Here is a 21,390-nt window from a genome sequence, read left to right as displayed (position 1 = left end):
TCAATATCAATAATCTTGCTCTCTGCCTATTCATACATATACATATATGTATGTTGTATATATATATTGCTCACATATACATGTGAAAAATATATGTATACACAACACATACACACACTTCTGCCTTAGGACCTCATGGAGGACTTATATGCGTGTCTAGATAAATAAATCTTAATACAAGGAGGTCAGGATATGCCAAGTTGTGCCAGTCATGAGCCCCATGCTAGAACATCTTTTAAATGTGATACTCATAACCTATAAATAATAGGTTCTGTGTCAGAGAGAAATAGATTAATAGCCTTTCTTAAAACTCAATAGCAATAAGTAGTCATGTCTTTGGGGTCATGGAGCGGTTGATCTATAGATCACCTATTTAAAATTATATGGTGGTAGAGATAGATAGGGGCTTCCCTGATAGCTCAGTTGGTAAAGAATCTGCCTGCAATGCAGGAGACCCTGGTTTGATATCTGGGTTGGGAAGAGCTGCTGGAGAAGGGATAGGCTATCCACTCCAGTATTCGTGGGCTTCCTTGGTGGCTCATATGGTAAAGAATCTGCCTACAATGCGGGAGATCTGGGTTCGATCCTTGGGTTGGGAAGATCTCTTGGAGGAGGGAATGGCTACCCACTCCAGTATTTTGGCCTGAAGAATCCCCATGGACAAAGGAGCCTGGGGACTACAGTCCATGGGGTCACAAAGAGTTGGACACGACTGAAATGACGTAGCACAGCACAGCACAGAGATAGATAGGTACCTACATACATAGATGGGTAGGTGGATGGATGGATGGATGGATGGAAAGGTAGATAGATGATAGGTACATAAGTGGTTAGGTAGATGAATGGAAAGAAAAAGAGAAGAGAGAAAGAGGGAAGAAAAAAGGAAAGAAAGCAAGAAGGAAGGAAGTATGGACAGATAGGAAAAGACTATCTCTCTATGCTCTCATAATAAGCTTCACGCCAGGACATAGAACTAAATTCTTATGTATAGCCTTAGTTTGATCTAAACTGAAAAACTAAAGGGGTTTGAGTTGATTTCCGTTCGTGTGGGTACTCACTACTATTTTGGAATGTTTTCCTTCCTGGATTTAGATTAAATAATAGAGAAATGTCATTAAAATAAGGCTAATAATTGCATTTAAAATGATATACCATTTTTTGTGGAGTATTTATCAAATCATATAGGCTAAAAACTAAGGGGTTGCCAGGCTACAAAGCATATATACGAGCACCGTGAAATGAAAAATTTAATTTACCCTTCAAATTTTTTTTGGTAGAAGGGTTAATTTTTAAATATTGTAATACTTTAGGGACTTCACAGTTTTACTCTTTCTGTTGAAAGCTTCATCTCTGGATCCTGTGGATTCCTGAACGAGGGTAGACCATGCAAAAGCAGAGATAGGAGGGAGGTTTCCTAGTTTTCCCTGTTCCTCTTGTGTGAACAGAGTTAGATCAAGGTTGAAACTGTTTCTGGTTAAAAAGCACCCATTCTCTGTGATGTGTGCGATGAGGGATTTCAGGACCTTGGACTCGTGCTTTGTGTGAAGCACTATCTCCTCTGGGTTTCCCAGGTGGTGCTAGAGGTAAAGAACCCTCCTGCTAGTGCAGGAGATGTGAGAGACATGGGTTCAATCCCTGGGTCAGGAAGAAACGCTGGAGAAGGAAACGGCAACCCACTCCAGTATTCTTGCCTGGAGAATCCCATGGACAGAGGAGCCTGGCATAGGATCGCAAGGAGTCGGACACGACTGAAGTGACTTAATACTCTCTCCCATGGCCAGTTCAAGACCAGGTGACTGCTTCTGATGACATATTTACTAGTTTTCCAGGACAGGAGAAAACCATGGACCGTGTAATATGGTGACCAACTCTCTTGTCCGGAGAATGGCCAGACTTTAACCAGGCTTCTTTCCCATATGCTGTGAAAATAGCTTTTCTTGTATGAAAGGATGACAACAGCTTTACTTTCTCCTTTTTTATCCAGTTTTGTTTTGAATGTTCTTCCTCAGCAAAGCAAAAGTTGGCAACTCTATGATAGACTCCATATTATATTTTATTTACATTTTCAATCCTTTTTGAGAAATCCACTGGTGGAAAAATAGAGTGAGGGTGTTGTAGAACTTGGTGACGCCAACAGTAGAATTCTCAGATGGACGAGGACCTGAGGGCTTAGTTCATGGGTGTCCAGAGAGGATAGAGCCACAATTAAGACCAGGACCCAGAGTCAAAACACATCCCAACATGTTGAGTTAAAGCGTAGCAGCAAGCAGTGGTTACTCCTCTGTATCTTTTATTGATAGTGCTCTGTTGAAGTTGTTCTTGGTTTTAGCTTTTAATCTTTTCCACTGTTCTCACTCATCCATTGGACTTTCCTGGTGGCTCAGACTGTGAAGAATCTGCCTGCCATGCAGGAGACCTGGATTTGATCCCTGGGTCGGGAAGATTCCTTGGAGAAGGGAATGGCAAACCCACTCCAGTCTTCTTGCCTGGAGAATTCCAGAGACGGAGGAACCTGGTGGGCTACAGTTCATGGGGTCGCACAGAGTCAGACCCAACTGAGTGACCGACACTTTCACTCATCCTGATGAGCTCTTCTGGGTCCTGCAATTTAAAAAAGAAAAAGTTGCTCTGTGAACTTGTAATAGGAATGAGTCGCTAATGTCTGTATTTATATCGTTTTTACTGCAGTGCCCAGAATAGCACGTACAGCTTTCAATTAGAACACTGGGTTGAAAATATGCATTCATACATAGTAGTGTATATAATCTATTCTTATTTTTTATTTATATTCTTGTCCTTCTTTTTGGTTTAAAGTTTACTTTCTTAACTGGTTCGTTTTTTCCCCCCAGTGACCCAGGGTCCCCTCAGGAAGAGAAAGTGAAGCTGATTAATCTAGACAGCTTTAGGGTAACTAGAAGGAAACAGGTACTGTCTGTAAATTTCATTTTCCAAGATACACAAGCCAGATCAAAAAAAAATTTATCAATAAAATTTGCCATATATATGAAAATGCTCCTGTGAAAATGTTCATTAGGTGGAAACAGAGGACTTTGGTACTCTTACTGTTTCCTAAGACTTCTTGAAGTTTAATATAGTAGCTGGGCAAACTTTGATTCAGATCACCTCTCTGTGATAATTATAATAATTATGATAATAACAGTGATAGCAACAGTGGCTATGTATGGAGCCCTTGCTCTATGACTGGCACTGTTCAAGGTGCTTTATAAAGACAGTCATGGACTTGGCATACCAACCCTATTAAATTGATGTTGCCACCTCCATTTCACAGATGGGGAAGTCAAGACTGGGGAAGGATGAAGAAGAAGCTCAGTTCAGCTTGAGAGTGAAGTCTATGCCCTTAGTCCCCAGGCTCTGAGCATCTTAGTAGAGCAACCTTGAGGAGTCATTTCTCGGTCTTCCATCACATCATGTGTGATGGGTTTATTGATTCCACCTCACAGAGTGGTTCGGAAGTTTCAAGATACTGCCTATGAAATATTCAGCACATCAAGGGGACTATATAAAATGTTCTCGTTTTTATTTTCATGTTCTTATTTCCATAATCCTCAATTCCAATTATTCATATTTTATTTTATATTCCCGTAACATTATCCACTTGGAGAAGGCAATGGCACCCCACTCCAGTACTCTTGCCTGGAAAATCCCATGGACAGAGGGGCCTGGTGGGCTGCAGTCCATGGGGTCGCTAGGAGTCAGACACGACTAAGCAACTTCACTTTCACTTTTCACTTTCATGCATTGGAGAAGGAAATGGCAACCCACTCCAGTGTTCTTGCCTGGAGAATCCCAGGGACGGGGGAGCCTGGTGGGCTGCCGTCTATGGGGTCGCACAGAGTTGAACACGACTGAAGTGACTTAGCAGCAGCAACAACATTATCCACTAAGAGTTTTAAATCTGGAGAGCAAGAGTGAGCTTGGAGGAAACCAAGACTATCTAGGTTATTTTAGTTCCACCTGAATCTGAGAGTTTGAATCTGAGCATTTGAATCTGAGCGTTTTAATCTGAGAATTTGAATCTGAGGGTTTGAATCTGTTTTCTTTAACCCATTCCAGAGTCAAAGTTTAAGGAAGGTAAGCATCAAATCTACTCAGCTGATTATGCTGTAGACATGACTTTTAAATAGACTAGGTAGGATTCTGTGCAAATCTAATCCTTTTGAATCCACTGAGTTCTGGAATAATTTGTTTGTTTTCCTTTGTTTCTTTCTTTCTTTTTTTAATGGAAAACCATGTATTCAGGGGCTACATAGGTCCTTTAATTGATCAGTCCTCAAAAGTTCAGATTTTGATAAATCAGGTTTTCTTAAAGTGAGCAGTCTTAGGTGACATTTCCTGCCACTTTTTAAATTTTTGCACCATGTAGGTTCTTCTTTTGAAGTTAATTTTTCAGCAGTTGACTCCTGTCTGTCAGGTGGTAGTACCACATTGGAACAAATTATCTGATCAGGGAAGCAGTTTAGTGAGGGCAGCCGTGTAATGATCATTTAAGATGGATCATTTTAAATAGGCCACTTAAGTGATTGTTTAAGATGGGATAACGCATCAGACAAGGGACGCCCTGTCAGTAACGACGCTAGGACCACAGGCTTCCCCTAGGACTATCAAAGGACAAGGAGGGCACACATAGCCATCCTCAGTGGAACTCCCAGGCCCGGGCGGGAGAAGCAGGTCCAGGCACGGTGATGTACACCCCGGGAAATCCCGCTATTGGGGTTCAAGTCCAGTGTCTGTCAGCCTAGGTCCTGGCTGTTATGCTGTTCTTACAAAGTCAGAGCTAAGGCACGTTTGCCGCTTCAAATAGTCATAACGAAGATGCAACTTAGTGATTAAAAAGTGAGTGGAATTTCATGCTCTCATTTATTTATTTTCCCTATGGATCAATAATTCTGATTGAGCATTCACCGAACAAATTACAGTAACTACGATAATTATATTTTCTGCCAGCCTGCTCTGCAGATGGACAATGATTCTATTTGATGAGGACTGAGATGGCCTGGGAAGAGTGAAGGAGGGAGTATGTAGTTCTTGATGGTAGCATCAGTGTGATTTGGGGAACTTGTGTTTACGGACACAGAGCCCTCAGTGATGAAAAGTAATATGTCTGTTACTGATTGATGCATTCCCTGAGTTTCTCATTTTTAATTTACACATATGCATACACACACACACACACATGCACACACATTGAGAGAAAAAGTGCTCAAATTTTTGTTTCAAGAACCAGTTGCCTTGGGTCCATAATCTGTAATGGTTTCTTAACTGGTGTTAGGCACTGTCAGTTGAATATATAATTTAATTGAAGCCGTTAGAAAAAGAAGCAAGCCTGTAATAGTCAACAGACTGGACCAAGAAGGAGTTGAGGAGATATTAAAGGAAATTCCAAACCCAATAGACCATGGCTGTCACAGCCATGTGGGGAGCTATGTTTGCCAGTGACAAGACAAGATATAACAACTCCTTTGGTCATGTCATGGCCTAATTACATACTTTTCGGGTTGCAGATCATTGACTTGATGGGCCACAAAAAAGCAAATAAAACCTCTCAAATATCATCAAGACCCTTCAACTGTGAAGGGTTTAGAGGCAGGTGAGAAAGCCCAGTGCTTTCTAGAGGCCGGTCAGACACCTCTGATGAGAAACTGTACACAGAAGGCTCTGGATCAGCCATTTCCATTGCAAATAAAGACCTTTCCTCATAGAAGACAGTATTCCAGTCAAGTGGAAGGGAACAGACAGGCCGTAGATAGACTCTGGGGCTTCTCAGATGGCGCTAGTGGTAAAGAATCTGCCTGCCAATGCAGGAGATACAGAAACACAGGTTTGATCCCTGGGTCAGGAAGATTCCCTGAAAGAGGGCATGGCAACCCACTCCAGTATTCTGCCTGGAGAATCCCGTGGACTGAGGAGCCTGGCAGGACCCTGCAGTCCACAGGGTCACAAAGAGTGAACCATAACTGGAAGGGACTTAGCACACACACACACACAGATAAGCTCTGAGCTCATGAAGCATTCAAGAATGTGACAAAAATTAAACCCGATCCCCTACGCCTTTTACTTTTGGCCACTATCACATATCCTAGAAGATCTATCTTTGCAGGTAAGAAGGAATTTTTTATTAAAAACTTCTAGTATTTCTTTTAACGTTATCAAAGCAAGTTCTGGCTCTTATACCCATGAAGAGAACTTGAATTCTCTTCCAGAAGAACTGACTTCTGTTTATATGTAGGCTTTATTTTATTTTCATATTTGTGTGTAATACACGCCTGTTAACAGTCATTGGACAGAAATAAATAACTTATGATTTTCTCCCTAGGGTAGATCACAGTGATTGACTCTTCTGGAATTAGATTCTCCTCCAAACCATAGTGCATTTCATCTTTAATTAACATCCAAAACATTTAGAGTAGGGACTGCTATCAGAATTTAGGGGGATGGTAGTTGGGTAGGAGGGGCTTCCCAAGTGGCTCAATGGTAAAGAATCAGCCTGCAATGCAGGAGACATGGGTTCGAATCCTTTGTTGGGAAGATCTCCTGGAGGAGGAAATGGCAACCCACTCCAGTATTCTTTCCTGGGAAATCCCATGGACAGAGAAGCCTGGCGGGCTACAGTCTATGGGGTCAGGAGAGTTGGACATGACTTAGCGACTAAACTACCATCACCAGTTGGGTAGGAGAGGAAATTGCAATAGCTAACTTGTCCATGCTGTCTTTGTTCCCAGCTTATTCTTGCTACAGTATGATGTGTGAATGTTTGGATCAGTCAATAGATTTGGGAGAGAAGATTCAGAATCAAAACCAAACAGCCCTTTCCCTTCATTATTGTAATCACTTAGATTGAAATGCCTTGGCCTGAGAGTCTAGAAATGCATCACATGTCTGATAACCTGGATCAGTGGTTCCCAGTGTTTTTGCAGCTGTGGAATTTCTTTAAAAAGAAAACTAGGATCTCTGGATGCTCCTAACATCCTTATAATCCCTCTAGCATCCTTTTAATCCCTACTTTCATGGGCCAGTGTTGTCATTTGAAATTTGATTGCATTAAAAGATGAGAGACTTCCCCCCTACACACACCATTTCTACATGGTTAAAGGGTTTGTGGATCACTTCTAGAAACTAGAATAGGAGCCCGTGTGGTGGGGCTGGGGACACATCAAAAAATGTGTCCTGGAAAATGTTAGTTCCATTGCTTTGTTAGAATGATAATTTCTCTGCTGTTTTTTTTTTTTTTTTCAATTGTTTTCTTTAACGTCTTTGACTTGAACTTAAAATTAACGAACAGCGGGGAAAGAAGCGCTTCCCTTATTCTGTTCTACTTTCAAGGTTAGAGGGGTTCACACTTAGGGTCCTTAGACACTTGCACTGCAAAGCGTGGTTCCTTGACCAAGCAAATTCCAAATTGGCCTCACCAGGAACTTGTGAGACATGCAGTCTATCAAGCCCCGCTTGAACCAGAATCTACACTTTTAAGATCCCAGGGAGATTTGTAGGCGATTTATGAGAAGCACCATTCTCGAGGTGCTTCAGTTCTACCCCGGTAGGCAGTCAATGGGGCTTCCCAGGTGGCACCAGTGGTAAAGAACCCACCTGCCAGTGCAGGAGATATAAGAGATGCAGGTTCGATCCCTGGGTAAGGAAGATGCCCTGAAGGAGGAAATGGTAGCCCACTCAGGAACTCTTACCTGGAACATCCCATGGACAGAGGAACCTGGCGGGCTACAGTCCATAGGGTCGCAGGGGAGTTGGACATGACTGAAGTGACTTAGCACGCACACGGTCAGTAAACAGCGTTCACTCTGGGTTCTCCTGCCACACGTCTTGCACGTGTAAGAGAGTTTGTAACTTGCTGACTAGTGACTGTCTCCTCTGCTCTCTCCCTTCTTCAAGGAGAAGGTCAGAGTTGCCCGAGGCTGGTTGTCCCTCACAATCCATTTTGTTGTGACTTCCTCCCTCAGCTAGCCTAGGGCCACCGATCATCATTTTCTTTACCCCAAAGATCCAAAGCTAATCAGAATGATCCTGTGCTGTTAACAATATCTCCTCATGGGTTGTGAATAACTGTAGACTCTCCCTGTTATAAAACTTACCCTGGAAAAGTCATATCAGACTCCTCTTGCCTTTGTGGAGTCCCTGTTTTGCCATCTGCTAAAGGGAGAGAATATACCAGTTAGAATCAGAAAGAGGCAAAGGTGAACACTCACTGTTTTATCAACTGCAAAAAGGTGGTGAAAAGCATGGTGTCATCAATGATTTGACGATTGACAGGTTTTTTAGAGCATATATGGTTGAGGGCTTCCCTGGTGGCTCAGCAGTCAAGAATCCACCTGCAATGCAGGAGATGCGGCTTCAATTCCTGGGTCAGGAAGATCCCCAGAGTAGGACATGGCACCCCACTCCAGTATTCTTGCCTGGAAAATCCCATGGACAGAGGACCTTGGCGGGCTACAGTCCATGGGGATGCAGAGTCAGACATGTCTGAGTGATTAAGCACACACACACACACACACACACGCACACATGCGCGTGCACACACACACACAATTATTTGAAATTTGAGGGACTTCCCTGGTGTTCCAGTGGTTAAGATTTCACCTTCTAATGCTGGGAGTTTGGGTTCGATCCCTGCACAGGGAGCTGGGATCCCACGTGCCTTGTGGCCAAAAACAAAACAAAACAAAACAAAACATAAAACAGAAGCAGTATTGTAACAAATTCAATAAAGACTTTAAAAATGGTCCACAGCCCAGATTATTGTACCCCGCAAGGATCTCATTCAAGTATGAAGGAGAAATCAAAAGCTTTTCAGACAAGCAAAAGCTGAGAGAATTCTGCACCACCAAACCAGCTCTTCAACAAATACTAAAGGATATTCTCTAGACAGGAAACACAAAAATGGTGTATAAACTCGAACCCAAAACAATAAAGTAAATGGCAACGGGATCATACTTATCAGTAATTACCTTAAACGTAAATGGGTTGAATGCCCCAACCAAAAGACAAAGACTGGCTGAATGGATACAAAAACAAGACCCCTACATATGTTGTCTACAAGAGACCCACCTCAAAACAGGGGACACATACAGACTGAAAGTGAAGGGCTGGAAAAAGATTTTCCATGCAAATAGGGACTAAAAGAAAGTAGGAGTCACAATACTCATATCAGATAAATTAGACTCTAAAACAAAGGCTGTGAAAAGAGACAAAGAAGGTCACTACATAATGATCAAAGGATCAATCCAAGAAGAAGATATAACAATTATAAATATATATGCACCCAACATGGGAGCACCGCAGTATGTAAGACAAATGCTAACAAGTATGAAAGGAGAAATTAACAATAACACAATAATAGTGGGAGACTTTAATACCCCACTCACACCTATGGATAGATCAACTAAACAGAAAATTAGCAAGGAAAAAAAAAAAAAAAGAGGTGTGTAAGGCAACTGGAAATTTAAACATCACAGGATATTTGATGATATTAAGAATTTATTCTTAAAAAAAAAAAAAAGAAACCAATATTCATTGTAATACTAAATAATATGTGTAACTGAATCATTTTGGTGTATACCTGAAACTAAAGAACACTGTGAATCAATTGTATTTCAATTAAAAAAAAATGAAAAAATAAAATAAAATAAAATAAAAATGGTCCAAATCAGAAGAAGAAAGCATTGAATATAAATGGACAAAATCAAGCAAATTAAATCCATCTGAAAGGACAGATCGTTTTTAGACGAGGCAGTCTTTCAGGACCCACTGTAACACTATCATGCGGGAACCTGTGCTTCCTCAACTTGTCATTGCCCTGGTCAGGATGTAAAGCGGGGACTCTCACACTCCTTGTGCCTACTCTTTGACTGGTACATGCATTGGCCAGTCTGCTGATTCGCCTACAGATTGCAATCAGAGAATGAGATTTAGAGCCTGAATCTCAGTTCGTAAGTTCCTTACTACACAAGATAATACTGGCAAGCTAATTGACCCTCCACTGTCTCATCATTAAAGGGGTGGGGGGTTAATGAGTGATGCCTGCCTTCCTGAGTGGTTGTGAGAATTAATTGTGTTCATGAAGAGAAAGCTCCTTGCACAGCACTGATGCTCAGTAGCACTCAGGATATTGTCATCAATATCATCATCCTTATTATTATTATTATCAGCAGCATCACTAAACTAGGAGCATAATTTGTTTCGTTGACTCAAAAATGAGTCCCTTCCTGTGGCAGCAGGTTCTCTGAGTCAAAAATTTTTGCCTCTAGAAGATTTTTTGTTGGTTTTTCAATCTTGACTTTCATCCTAGAAACATGAAAACACATTGACCTGAAATTGGCCAAGAGAATAGAACTTAAATGTTCTCACTGCAGGCAAAGAAAGGTGACGCGGTGTAGTGATGGATATGTTAATTACCTTGATTGTCATACTCGTTTCACAATATACATGGGTATTAAGTCATCAATTTGCGCACCTTTAAAAAAAAAAAGGCACGCTGTACAGCCTGGTTATAAACAATGTTAATTTGTCAATCGTATCTCAAAATTGGGGAAAAAAATAGGTTGGGCAAAAATGTTTTGAAGGAAGAAGCACCTGGGAACCTTGTGATCAAACAGCCTGTACTTCTGTTCATCTTTCTCCTGGATTATTTCTTCTTTTTTCATGTCCAAGGAGGAGCTGTCAGGCTGCCAGGGGCGCATCAAGTTCGTAGGAAAACACAATCGATTCTCCCAATGTAGACCCTGCCCCCAAACCAACATGACTTCAAAGAGTCAAGGAAAAAAAAAACCCAAACCTGCCTATGTTGCCCTTTTCCCATCATACTTGATGAGAAGTCCAGTGCTGTGGTGGTAGTGGGTTTTCGGAATCCCCAGGGATTAGGACGTTTCTGGAACTTTCCACCATCAGCTCCCTTTGTTTTGCACACAACTCCTAGGTGGACCCAGACCATCTCAGTGTGGCCTCTCCACCATCCAGAGGCTCAACCTGGACACCCTGTGCTTCTCCTGAGCCTCCAGGAGCTCGGAGACCCCCTCCTCAATATGAGGTGGTTTCTCCTAGACAGCGGTCCCCAACCTTTTGGGCACCAGGGACTGATCTCATGGTAGACAGTTTTCCCACGTCCTGGGGTGGGAGTGGATGGTTTTGGGATGACTCAAGTGCATTGCATTTATTGTGTACTTTATTTCTCTTGTTATTACATCAGCTCCACCTCAGATCATCAAGCATTAGATCCTGGAGGTTGGGGACTCCTGCTCTAGAGAATAATATATGCTGTTCAGAGAATCACCCAGACCCATCTCCAACCTGTGATTGGTACCCCACTGTGCCCTCGTTTGCCTGCCCAATGAAAGCTGAGGTAGAATTTTACCTTCCTGAAGGTTGCAGCCACCTGAAAATGACCTACAACCTCAAAAGACTCTTAACTATCCCCACTTGCCCTAAACCCACAGCAGCCCAGGACTTAACACAAACAGCCAATGTCTTTGTGGAGGGAGAGAAGCTTACAGTGTTCATGAGTCCATGCAGCTAAAAAAATTAATGTCTTCCCCCAAATGGGCTTCCCTAGTGGCTCAGACAGTTAAGAATCTGCCTGCAATGCAGGAAACCCAGGTTTGACCCCTGGGTTGGAAAGATCCCCTGGAGAAGGGAAAGGCTACCCACTCCAGTATTCCTGCCTGGGAAATCCATTGGACAGAAGAGTCTGGCGGGCTATAGTCCATAGTGTTGCAAAGAGTCAGACATGACTGAACAATAATGTATTCCCCAAAGAAATTGCTTTCCCATTCATGTTCTCATTGATCTGCACATACATATACCAAAAAAAAAAAAAGCCCAAGAGACGGCTGTGCGTGTGCACACGTGTGTGCAAGTGTGCTGTTTGTTCCCATTTTCCAGATGAGAAAACTGAGGGCCAGAAAGATGAAATGATTTTTCTGTTGAAACACAGCTTGTGCGTGGCAGGGCCCAGCTTCCAGACTCTGCTAGTTCTCTTTCACTTTAGCTGAGAAAAGCAGCGCAGTGGGAACAAGAGAGAGTATTACATTTTGGAGAAACTAACATTACAGAAGAGGGCTGTGCCAAGGTCTCCAGGAAATGGAGGTGCCCTTGCGTTTGAGGGTCTACAACTCAGAGGTTTGGTGAGGAAGATTCAAACTGGGGACAGATTCGCAGGCTTTAACTCCTTTCGCATTAAACTTTTTAATGTATGCAATGTTAGTGTAGGAACTGTTGCTCCATGAAATAGTTTTGAATGGGTGTGAATGCATTCCTCTTTTAAAAAATATCAGGATAGCCATTTCAAAGGAGTCTATAGTTAATCTACTTATTCGCTTGTTTTTTGTACTTCATCTTGATTCTACATGACGTACATATGATTTTATATATATATAAAACAACAGGGCAGGGAAAAATATGAATCTGATTGGAATTTGTACAGTTCTAGAACTTTAGAACTGAGTCAGCAGGGGGGGGAGAGGTAAAATACTGATCACAAGCAAATCAGTCTTCCTTTCAAGGTGATAAAACTGAAATATAAATTAGATTATGAGCTTCGAGACAGCCAAGCCCAGTAATAGACCCTCCTCAGTGGTTTAAAGACCATGAGCATGGCCTCAAATTCCTTAAGCTTAGCTGGTTGCCTTGGAGAAGGAAATGGCAACCCACTCTAGTATTCTTGTCTAGAGAATCCTGTGGACAGAGGAGTCTGGTGGGCTGCTGTCCATAGGGTCGCACAGAGTCGAAAACGACTGAAGGGACTTAGCAGCAGCAGCAGCAGGGGTTGCTGGCCCATTGCAAGCCCTCCTTAAGCATGTGAGGAGTGAATGAATCACATCAGTAAACTGTTTAGCAAAGGCACCCAGTAGAACTGTAATAGGAGCATCTTTGTCTGCATGTTGTATTTATGCAGGAATCCATCATGGCTGGATTCCCCGAGAGTCCAGCAACTTTTTAAATCTGACCAACGACCTGATTAGTGTACCTTTCTACCTGAATTTTATGTGTCTAAAAAGAATCATCTGGTAAACATAGTTATTTAAAAAGTGAGAAATATACTGAACAATGTATTAATTACAATGCCAATAATTAAAATATCAAGAACTATAAATGATGGAAATCAACAGTAGCACAATTTAATTTAAAAAACAAAAGAACATGCAATTCTTATTTCCTGTAAAGGCAGGTACCTATGTTCAGAGAACATATGTGAGAAATTAGTTCTCAGTGCTGGCAGACATTAGAAACACCTGCGTGGCTTTTTGGACCTACCTGGGTACCACTCTCCAGAATTCTGATTTAAATGACTGGATCTGGTCATGAATATGTTATATTTTAAAAGATGGTCTGATCATTGAAAGAAAAAGTGTTAGTCACTCAGTCATGTCTGACTCTTAGCAACCCCATGGACTGTATAGCCCACCAGCCTCCTCTGTCTTGGAATTCTCCAGGCAAGAATACTCAAGTGGGTTGCCATTCCCTTCTCCAGGGGACCTTCCCAACCCAGGGATCAAACCCAAGCCTGCTGCATTGCAGGCAGATTCTTTACCATCTGAGCCACCTGGGGAGCCCTGGTCATTGGTATTTTATATTTTTTAAAAGAATCTTAGAGTACTATAATGAGAACCTCTATAACTAACAGATACCCTGGAACTTATAGCTAGAATTAAATTAATTTTGTCCATTGCCATTTTGGGGCTGACATCTGTCAGACCAGAAGACTCCCTTCTCAGGCTGAAGGAATACTTTAGAAGATACCCTTGAAGGATTTTAATCACATACCTGTGTGTCTGTGTGTTAGAGTGAATATTCATAGCATTGGCTACAAGAAGAAACTCACTGTGAGTGGCATCAAGCCTGCATTTTGTGTAACAATAGAGACAAAGATTAACTAAAAGGCCAAAGAAGGGTAAATGACTAGCACCTTTAACAGTACAATTTAAGACCAGTATTATTTGATGGAAGGACATCTCCGGTCTGGCCTTTCCCTCCACCCCCACCTGGGTGGGAAGATTTCTCTGTATCTTATTCATACCTAATCCCTCACATCTCCTCCAGCAACCCTGGCTGGCTATTATTTTCATTTGACTCTTAGAATTCAGCCGTGGGTGGTTTGTCGAAGAAAAGAAAATTGCCGAGAGATGAGATTTAGCCTAAGATGAAAAGCAAGATATTAAGGAAAATATAGCAAGTTCCAGGACTCATTTAAGTGTTCCCACCAGCAGAGTCAGATCCAGTGTCTAGGTGGCCGGTCTGTGCAGAGGTGCCCAACCTTTCTGGCACCGGAGACTGGTTTTGTGGAAGAGTTTCTCCATGGATGGGGGTAGAGTTGGGGGATCCTTTGGGGATGATTCAAGTGCGTCACATTTATTGTGCAGTTTTTTCTATTGTTATGACATCAGTTCCACCTCAGATCATCAGGCCTTAGATCCCAGAGGTTTGGGATCCCTGACCTATGGAAATCATCATAAAACATCATGAAGTTTGGTAATAGATTAAAAGAGAAAAAGACTATGAAAATTCCTCCATAGACAAGCCACACCCATTATGGGCTCCATACCCTTTGTGGGAGCATCCCTGAGAAGAATCTTAGAGAGTGAATGAGACTTGGGGTCTTGGAATCTAAAAAAATAGAACAGATGAATGTATATAATAAACAGACTCACAGATCTAGGGAATAGTGGGGAAAGGAAGACAGGAGGGGTAACATAGGGATATGGGACTAATAGATACAAACTATAATGTATAAAAAGAAATAAGAATAAGGATATATTATAAAGTATGGGATACTTAGCCATTATTTTATAATAACTGTATATGGAGTCCAATCTAGAAAAATACTGAATCACTATGTTGTACACCCTAAACTAATATAATATTGTAAATCAGCTATACTTTAGTTATAAATAACAGAATAAAATATCAAAATATCTTGATTATGATTTTTATATTTAAGCAAAAAAAAAAACAAAAACACAAGAGTCTTCACTCAATGCAGCTATCTCGAGTTTACCTCCATCCGTTAACATCTCGTTCACATTACATGACCTTTCTCTGTCTCTGTTACCTTATCTGTGAAGATGGGGAGGATAAGAGAGATTGTCAAGAAAAATAAATGAATGAATACATACATACAGCACTCAGCAACCACCTGTCATGGATAAGTGCTCCATCACTGTTAGCTAGTGGCCCTTTGGTGTCCACATTCCAAAGGATCGAAAGGAACACAGCCTTCTGTCTTGTGCTCAGTAATTGACTATATCCTCATTTTTCTTAAATTAGTCATCCTCTCTTCTTCCACAAAGCCTCCCTCTATCCAGCAGTCTTCTGGGAAAGGCAGGCTTTGAAGCGAAAATGAAAATGAATTTGCAAGAGATGTCTCAGCAAGTTTTCCCAAATTTCTCCATGGTAAAAAAAATTACCCAGGACCACAATTCCCTCCCTGGAGGTCTTGTCCAGATAATCAGACTTCTCTCCTGGAAATTCTCATGCAGGTGGTCAGGGCTGAAACCCAGACATCCATATTTTTTAACAAGCATTCTAAGTAATTGTCTTCAGGGAAGTTTGAGACATTCTGGAGTAGAGGGAGGGGTCAAAAATGGGGACGAATTATAGGTTAAAAAAAACAACAACATGGAAAAGAGAATTAGATGCAGACTTACTAGGAAAAAAATGGCAAGACCCTGCCAAGATGCGCTTGAGTAAACCCATCGGGAAGAAGAGGATCAGAGGAGGAAGCAAAAACAGAGAGCATGATATTATGGCCACATTTCATCAGCTTCTCCTGCAGAAATGGGGTTTAAAGTTCATTCTCTGAGAAGGCTTTCAGAAAGTAAAAGTAACCAGTCCTGGGTCATGTGTGGTTTTCTATGATCCAGCCTCAGAAACCATGTAACTAGGTTGTCTCAGAGACCAGCATGGAAGGTGGCAAAATGGAAGTTGCAAGAGAAGCAAAATCTATAACCAATTCCGTGTTCCAACCCCCTTTCCACTCTGCATTTGTAGCATCCCCAGTGCTTTGTGGCCATGGCTGAGCAACCGCTGCCTCTTTTCAGACTCACTCCCAGACCCATGAAGTCAGGACCCACCAGAGCAGAGTTCAGCTATCCCAGGCGGTGCTAGTGGTAAAGAACCCACCTGCCAGGTCAGGAAAGGGGTCAAATCCCTGGGTCAGGAAGATCCCCTGGAGGAGGGCATGGCAACCCACTCTAGTATCCTTGTCTGGAAAATCCCATGGACAGAGGAGCCTGGTGGATTTCAGTCCATAGGGTCGAAAAGAGTAGGTCACGACTGAAGCAACTTAGCACACGTGAATCTAGGAGGGCTTCCCTGGTGAGTCAGTGGTAAAGAATCTGCCTGCCAAGCAGGAGACATGGGTTCAATCCCTGGGTCAAGAAGATCCCCTGGAGAAGGGAAATGGCAACACACGCCAGTGTTCTTGCCTGGAGAATCCCATGGTCAGAGGAGCCTGGCATGCTGCAGTCCATGTGGTCACAAAGAGTCAGTCATGTCTTAGACTTAGAATTGCTACTTAACATCACCATGAATCTAGGAGCTGCCAAGGTGAGAACCAGTCAACTAGACAGGTGCTTCTCTCTTGGCTGTGTAATACACTCACCTGGAGGTCTTTAGAAACTATTGATGCCTGAGACCCACTCCCAGAGCTACCCATTTAATTGGTCACTAGGTTTTCTAGAAGCTCACTGGGTGTTTACTCTGTCTGGCCAAGGTTGAGAAAGATTCTGCCAGACTTAATCATTGACAATCATTGAACAAACCAGTTGGCTAAAAAATCAGATCTAACTGCGTTTGAAGTTTACATCCTCAGGTCTGAGTCGAGAGTGAGGAGCAGACTAGGATTAGCAAAAGGGGACAGGGCCCAGGCCAGCCTCCTTTCCCCTCTTAAGAGTTGACCCGGATGTCCAGAGCACACCTGGGTTGCTCTGATCACTGAGTTTTCCTGTCACTTAGGGCACAGCAGACTGCTTTGCTACATTGTTAATCTCTTTGATCACACCTCTCTCTGGTCATTTGGAGTAAATGATTTCACGGAGAGGGTTGGATCATTTATGGGCAATCTAAGATAAATAGTTTATCTTCAAGTTAAAGCAGGGAGAAACAGAACCACATAAAAATGTCCTAACAGAGGAGGCAGGGCTTCCCGGGTGGTTCAGTGGTAAAGAACCCCCCTGCCAATGCAGGAGACCCAATCCCTGGGTCGGGAAGATCCCCTGGGGAAGGAAGTGGCAACCTGCTCCAATATTCTTGCCTGGAAAACCCCATGGACAGAGGAGACTGGCAGGCTATAGTCCATGGGATTACAAAAGAGTTGGACATTACTTAGCAATTAAACAACAGCATCAGAGGGGACATAGACACCACAGTGAAACCCGCCCCTTCTTCTCCTCATTCCTCTCTTGACCTGATCTGTGGGGTATCCCTTGCCAGGCTCTTATTTGACAGGCATTTTCTATTAACTGTACTCATAATCAACTGATGAAAGAAAGTGTAGTTTAGAGGGAGATGTGATCACACAGGCTGACTCCAGGGAATTAATGAGCTCTGTAAAAACCATACTTTTCTGAGAGGATAGACTTCCTGGGATGGAGGGAGATTGCTTGTGTGGATTAAAAAAATAAAAGTCAGTACAGAATTAATACATCTGAATGGCTACTGTTTTTTAGAAATATGTTTATATACCTTTTTTTGGCATTGCTGCAGAGTCCATGGCACGTTCCTTTAAATATCACTGTTGATGATAACTCTAAAGTTTGATATAGGCTTGATTTGATAGTCAGAGGTCATCTGAGGCAACTCTTCTGAAGACAGTGAGTCATCAACAGGAGTAGTTGCCTTTGTTTGGAAATTTACTCAGGAATCAAAGGCACTGAAAAAGCCAAACGGATTATTAAAAAAAACAAACAAAAAACAAAAAAATAAGAAGAATATGGAGAAAGAGTAGCATTTTTTTTAAAGAGCAAATATATCATGTCAAAAAGAAGAGGGCTATGAAGGACAATTATCACATTTTCTAAAAACCTGGTACAATTCAAGAAAAGGGTCTAGTTTCTTTATAATCATACTTGTAGGCTATATTTTTACAAAGGTTCTCTCTTCATCGGACCATTTATTTTTTTATTATTTCTGTTGGTTGCCTCCCATGGTTTTCCCGGAATCTAGCACGCTTGACAGTCCCTTAGGGAAAATTCAGAGGAGAGATTCAAGGTAGTACTGTCTTTAGGATGAGTGAGTAGGGATGCGATGGAGCCACCTCATGAACGAGGCCCTGCCTCGTTGATAAGTGAATAGCTGTTCCAAAGAGCTTGTCTCTTTGGATAAACCAGATGACCCTTCTTGGTTACTGTAGGTTGTTCTTATGGGTGTGCTAGAAACAGAGGTCCTTCCAAAGTGCTTGTTTGATCCACCCAATAATATATTTGTAATTTGAGCTATCTATGTCTTATGCCTCTAGAGTCAGTCCAAGGTGAGCAAGTCAAAACAGATATTCAACTCAAGCATCTTCATTTTCAGGGATATTAAGTTTAGTGCTCCTCAAACCTTGAAAATTTGATGCCAGGTACTTATGGGGCCTGAAAAGTTTGTGTCAGAGCTGAAAGATAGCCAACATCTAAAGACACTGACTTTGTTTTAAGAGAGGTAATAAATGAACTTAGTTATGACTTTTATTACAGTGGATGAGAAACATAAAAAATGCTGTCCTCAGATCACATATGAGTTTTGTTAAGATTTCATTGTCATGGCAATGATGAGAATCTTCAGCTGAATGTTAGATTCTAGTGAATTTCCAAGTGGTAGCTCCATGTATATTTCAGGGAGTTACCTTCTGCAACAGGAAAACTTTCTTAAGATGTTTTAAGAGATGCTCGATCACTAGACCAATCAAACTGAAATGCATTTGTCTTGGTTCTAGATGATTCCCATGCACAGAAGACTCTAACAAATAAGAATTAGAAGCCTTAGTACTCCTACCTCTGAGGCATTTAAGAGCCTTGCCGATCTCATTGGGACATTTTTGTAATCTGCCTGACACAGATGTTCTTATTTCTAGAGAAACAGACAGTACCCCTGGATTAGAATACATTACCTTGTGGAAATGCCACAGTTGGAAACATCTTAAGAGACTTTTATCATCTTTCTGGATTTATTAAATCAAAGTGAAATAGCGTTTTCCATTTTTATTTTCTTTTTTAATACTGCATCGTTAAAAATAATTTGGCAAGACAGGGTTTATTTCAATTGATGAGTTCTCTTACCTTCTTTATGTAGCAAGCCTCATTTGGTGAGAAAATTATTATCCATAACACAATACCATTTAACGTTCTCTTCAGAAATGATGGCATTGCTTTTTCTTTCCTTTAAAAATTTTTTTAATATTATACTATAATAGTAATAAAGTCTGGAATTGTATGATTTTCCTAGCTAGTTGCAGTATACTCTTTTTCTAATGTCTATTTTTTTCTTTTTAGCATAGTCTCCTTTGAGTGTAAGAAATCCATAGAAGCTCAGTTTGAAAAACCCTAAGCCTTAGAAACCCACCCTGGCATGATAACATGTTAGTAACACATAGTATTAATATCTCATGCAACAGCTATACATGGTCCATGTTCTGACATCACCATGATTTTGTGGAAGGGTTCCCTCGCATGCCTGTTTCATGATCTTCCTCAACTCTCCAAGCCCACAATAGCAACACATTTCCTTGCAACATCCATTCAAACTCAGCACCCTTCCCTTACCTCATCTGACTACATCGAACCAATTGGCAGAGAGTGCATTTCCCCGTGAGCGAGCAGTATTGTGAATTTTATCTTCTCTTCCAGAAATCAGTTCGTCTTCGTTGCAGCAGATGAAATTTCTTGTAACACCTCTGCAGGTAACAAACATCGCTACTTCTTGGTGCATCCATCCGACTCTCAGTATCCTTTGTTTTTCTTTTTTTCCCTTCACATGCTGCAGTCGGTCATGCTAGAAGGTTGAGTTAAAAAAAAAAAAAAAGTCATATCTTTGCAGTATAGCTGGAGCTTTTAGGCTCTGCTGTCTAAAAAGACAGTAGGCATTTTGCTAACTTGGATGTTTTATTTCCGGTTTTAATAATACATGATCCAGAAAAGTAAGACTATATTGAATGAAGCCACAATAAAATATTACAGTATAATCAGTGCTCTTAACATTAAAATACTGAATAGGGGAGATTTAGGCACACAGGCATGGGACTTCTATGTTTTGGGACGTATTATGTCTGGGTTCACATGGGTTTCTGTGGGATTATTTGGGATCTTTATGGAATGACTGTTTTATATTATAGGCCCTAAAAGACTGACTCTATAAAGCGGGAGGCATTGGGGAATATAATAATCTCTGTCTTATAAGAAGAGGATCTTCATTCCATTAGTTAAAGATCTATTTCCTTTCTTTTAACACATATTATAAGTAGTAAGGCATGAGAGAGACAGAGTCTTCTGTTTTTAAAATCAGTCAATTAGCAAGTGGAAATTGCCCAGTTGCATGGTGTGTCCATCAAAATAACGCCTGTCTTTTTACTTTGATGTGGTTCAGAACAGTTGTGTTTGGACTTTCATTAGCATGGAATTACTTGATTAAATGTCAAGATAGGTGAGTTGCCTTAACTAACAACAGAATTCTTTTATTTATTTATTTATTTTGCTTTTAAGCCTAAACTGTGACCCAAACAATGACTAGGAGATCTTACCCATGTGTTGCTTTTAGCCAAGAAGGGAGGAAATGACAGCTCATCCCCATGTCATTGAGTGTGCCATGACCTTCAAAAGCATACATTAAACAGAGCCCAACATATAGACATTCATCTGTCACCAATCACATGTTATCAATAGCACAGTGAACAAAGGCATGTTTGCAGCGCTTCATCCCCTGCTTAGGGTCTTTGGAGAGAAAGACATCAGGGGAGCAAGGAGAACTAGAAACAGGCACCCAGCCCTCCCTGATCTATTTCACTGATAGTTTCAGTCTCAATATTTTTAATGGGTTACAGTGTTCCCCTGAGAGAGCCTGAAATATACATGCTCACATGATAAAGCGCTAGCTTACAACCTTCCTAGAAAACCCTGCTCTTTCCCTTCTAACCCCTAGCCTCAAGTATCTCTATTTCTACTGTGAGAGATGGTGAATTCACTAATGCCTAATGATAGAATGTAGGGAGTCCTATTACAGGAGGTGGTTGGGGGGGACTATAGGAAAAGAGTCACTTAACCTTTGCAGAACCTACAGAGAGAATGGAGCACGCAACTGAAGGGGAAATCAGCTTGGGGTGGGGAGGAATGTCGGTTTAAAATGTTAATGAGCATCCTTTGTGGCTATGCTGGTCATCCAGAGCCTCCATCCTCC

At 41.5% G+C, this 21,390-nt stretch overlaps 1 protein-coding gene across 25 annotated transcripts in view; it reads left to right on the top strand.

The window, feature by feature from the left end:
* The window catches only part of RBFOX1 (RNA binding fox-1 homolog 1), a 2,446,597-nt gene that overhangs the window by 2,406,177 nt on the left and 19,030 nt on the right, over positions 1 to 21,390 (top strand). For 9 of the 25 annotated variants that reach the window (XM_086375913.1, XM_086375898.1, XM_086375914.1 and 6 more), the window contains one exon: positions 19,848 to 19,900. The exons of the other annotated variants lie outside the window; for them this stretch is intronic. In XM_086375913.1, coding sequence (XP_086232039.1) covers positions 19,848 to 19,900 — 53 coding nt within the window. The remainder of the gene's footprint in view (positions 1 to 19,847; positions 19,901 to 21,390) is intronic. 25 annotated transcript variants of the gene reach the window in all.

The sequence above is a fragment of the Bos grunniens genome, chromosome 25 (genome assembly GCF_055505025.1).
Source record: "Bos grunniens cultivar Pamir isolate PY7600 chromosome 25, Bosgru_T2T1.0, whole genome shotgun sequence".
Lineage (NCBI taxonomy): Eukaryota > Metazoa > Chordata > Mammalia > Artiodactyla > Bovidae > Bos > Bos grunniens.
The sequence above is the reverse complement of the archived record's forward strand: the minus strand, read 5'-3'. Positions and strand labels throughout refer to the sequence as shown.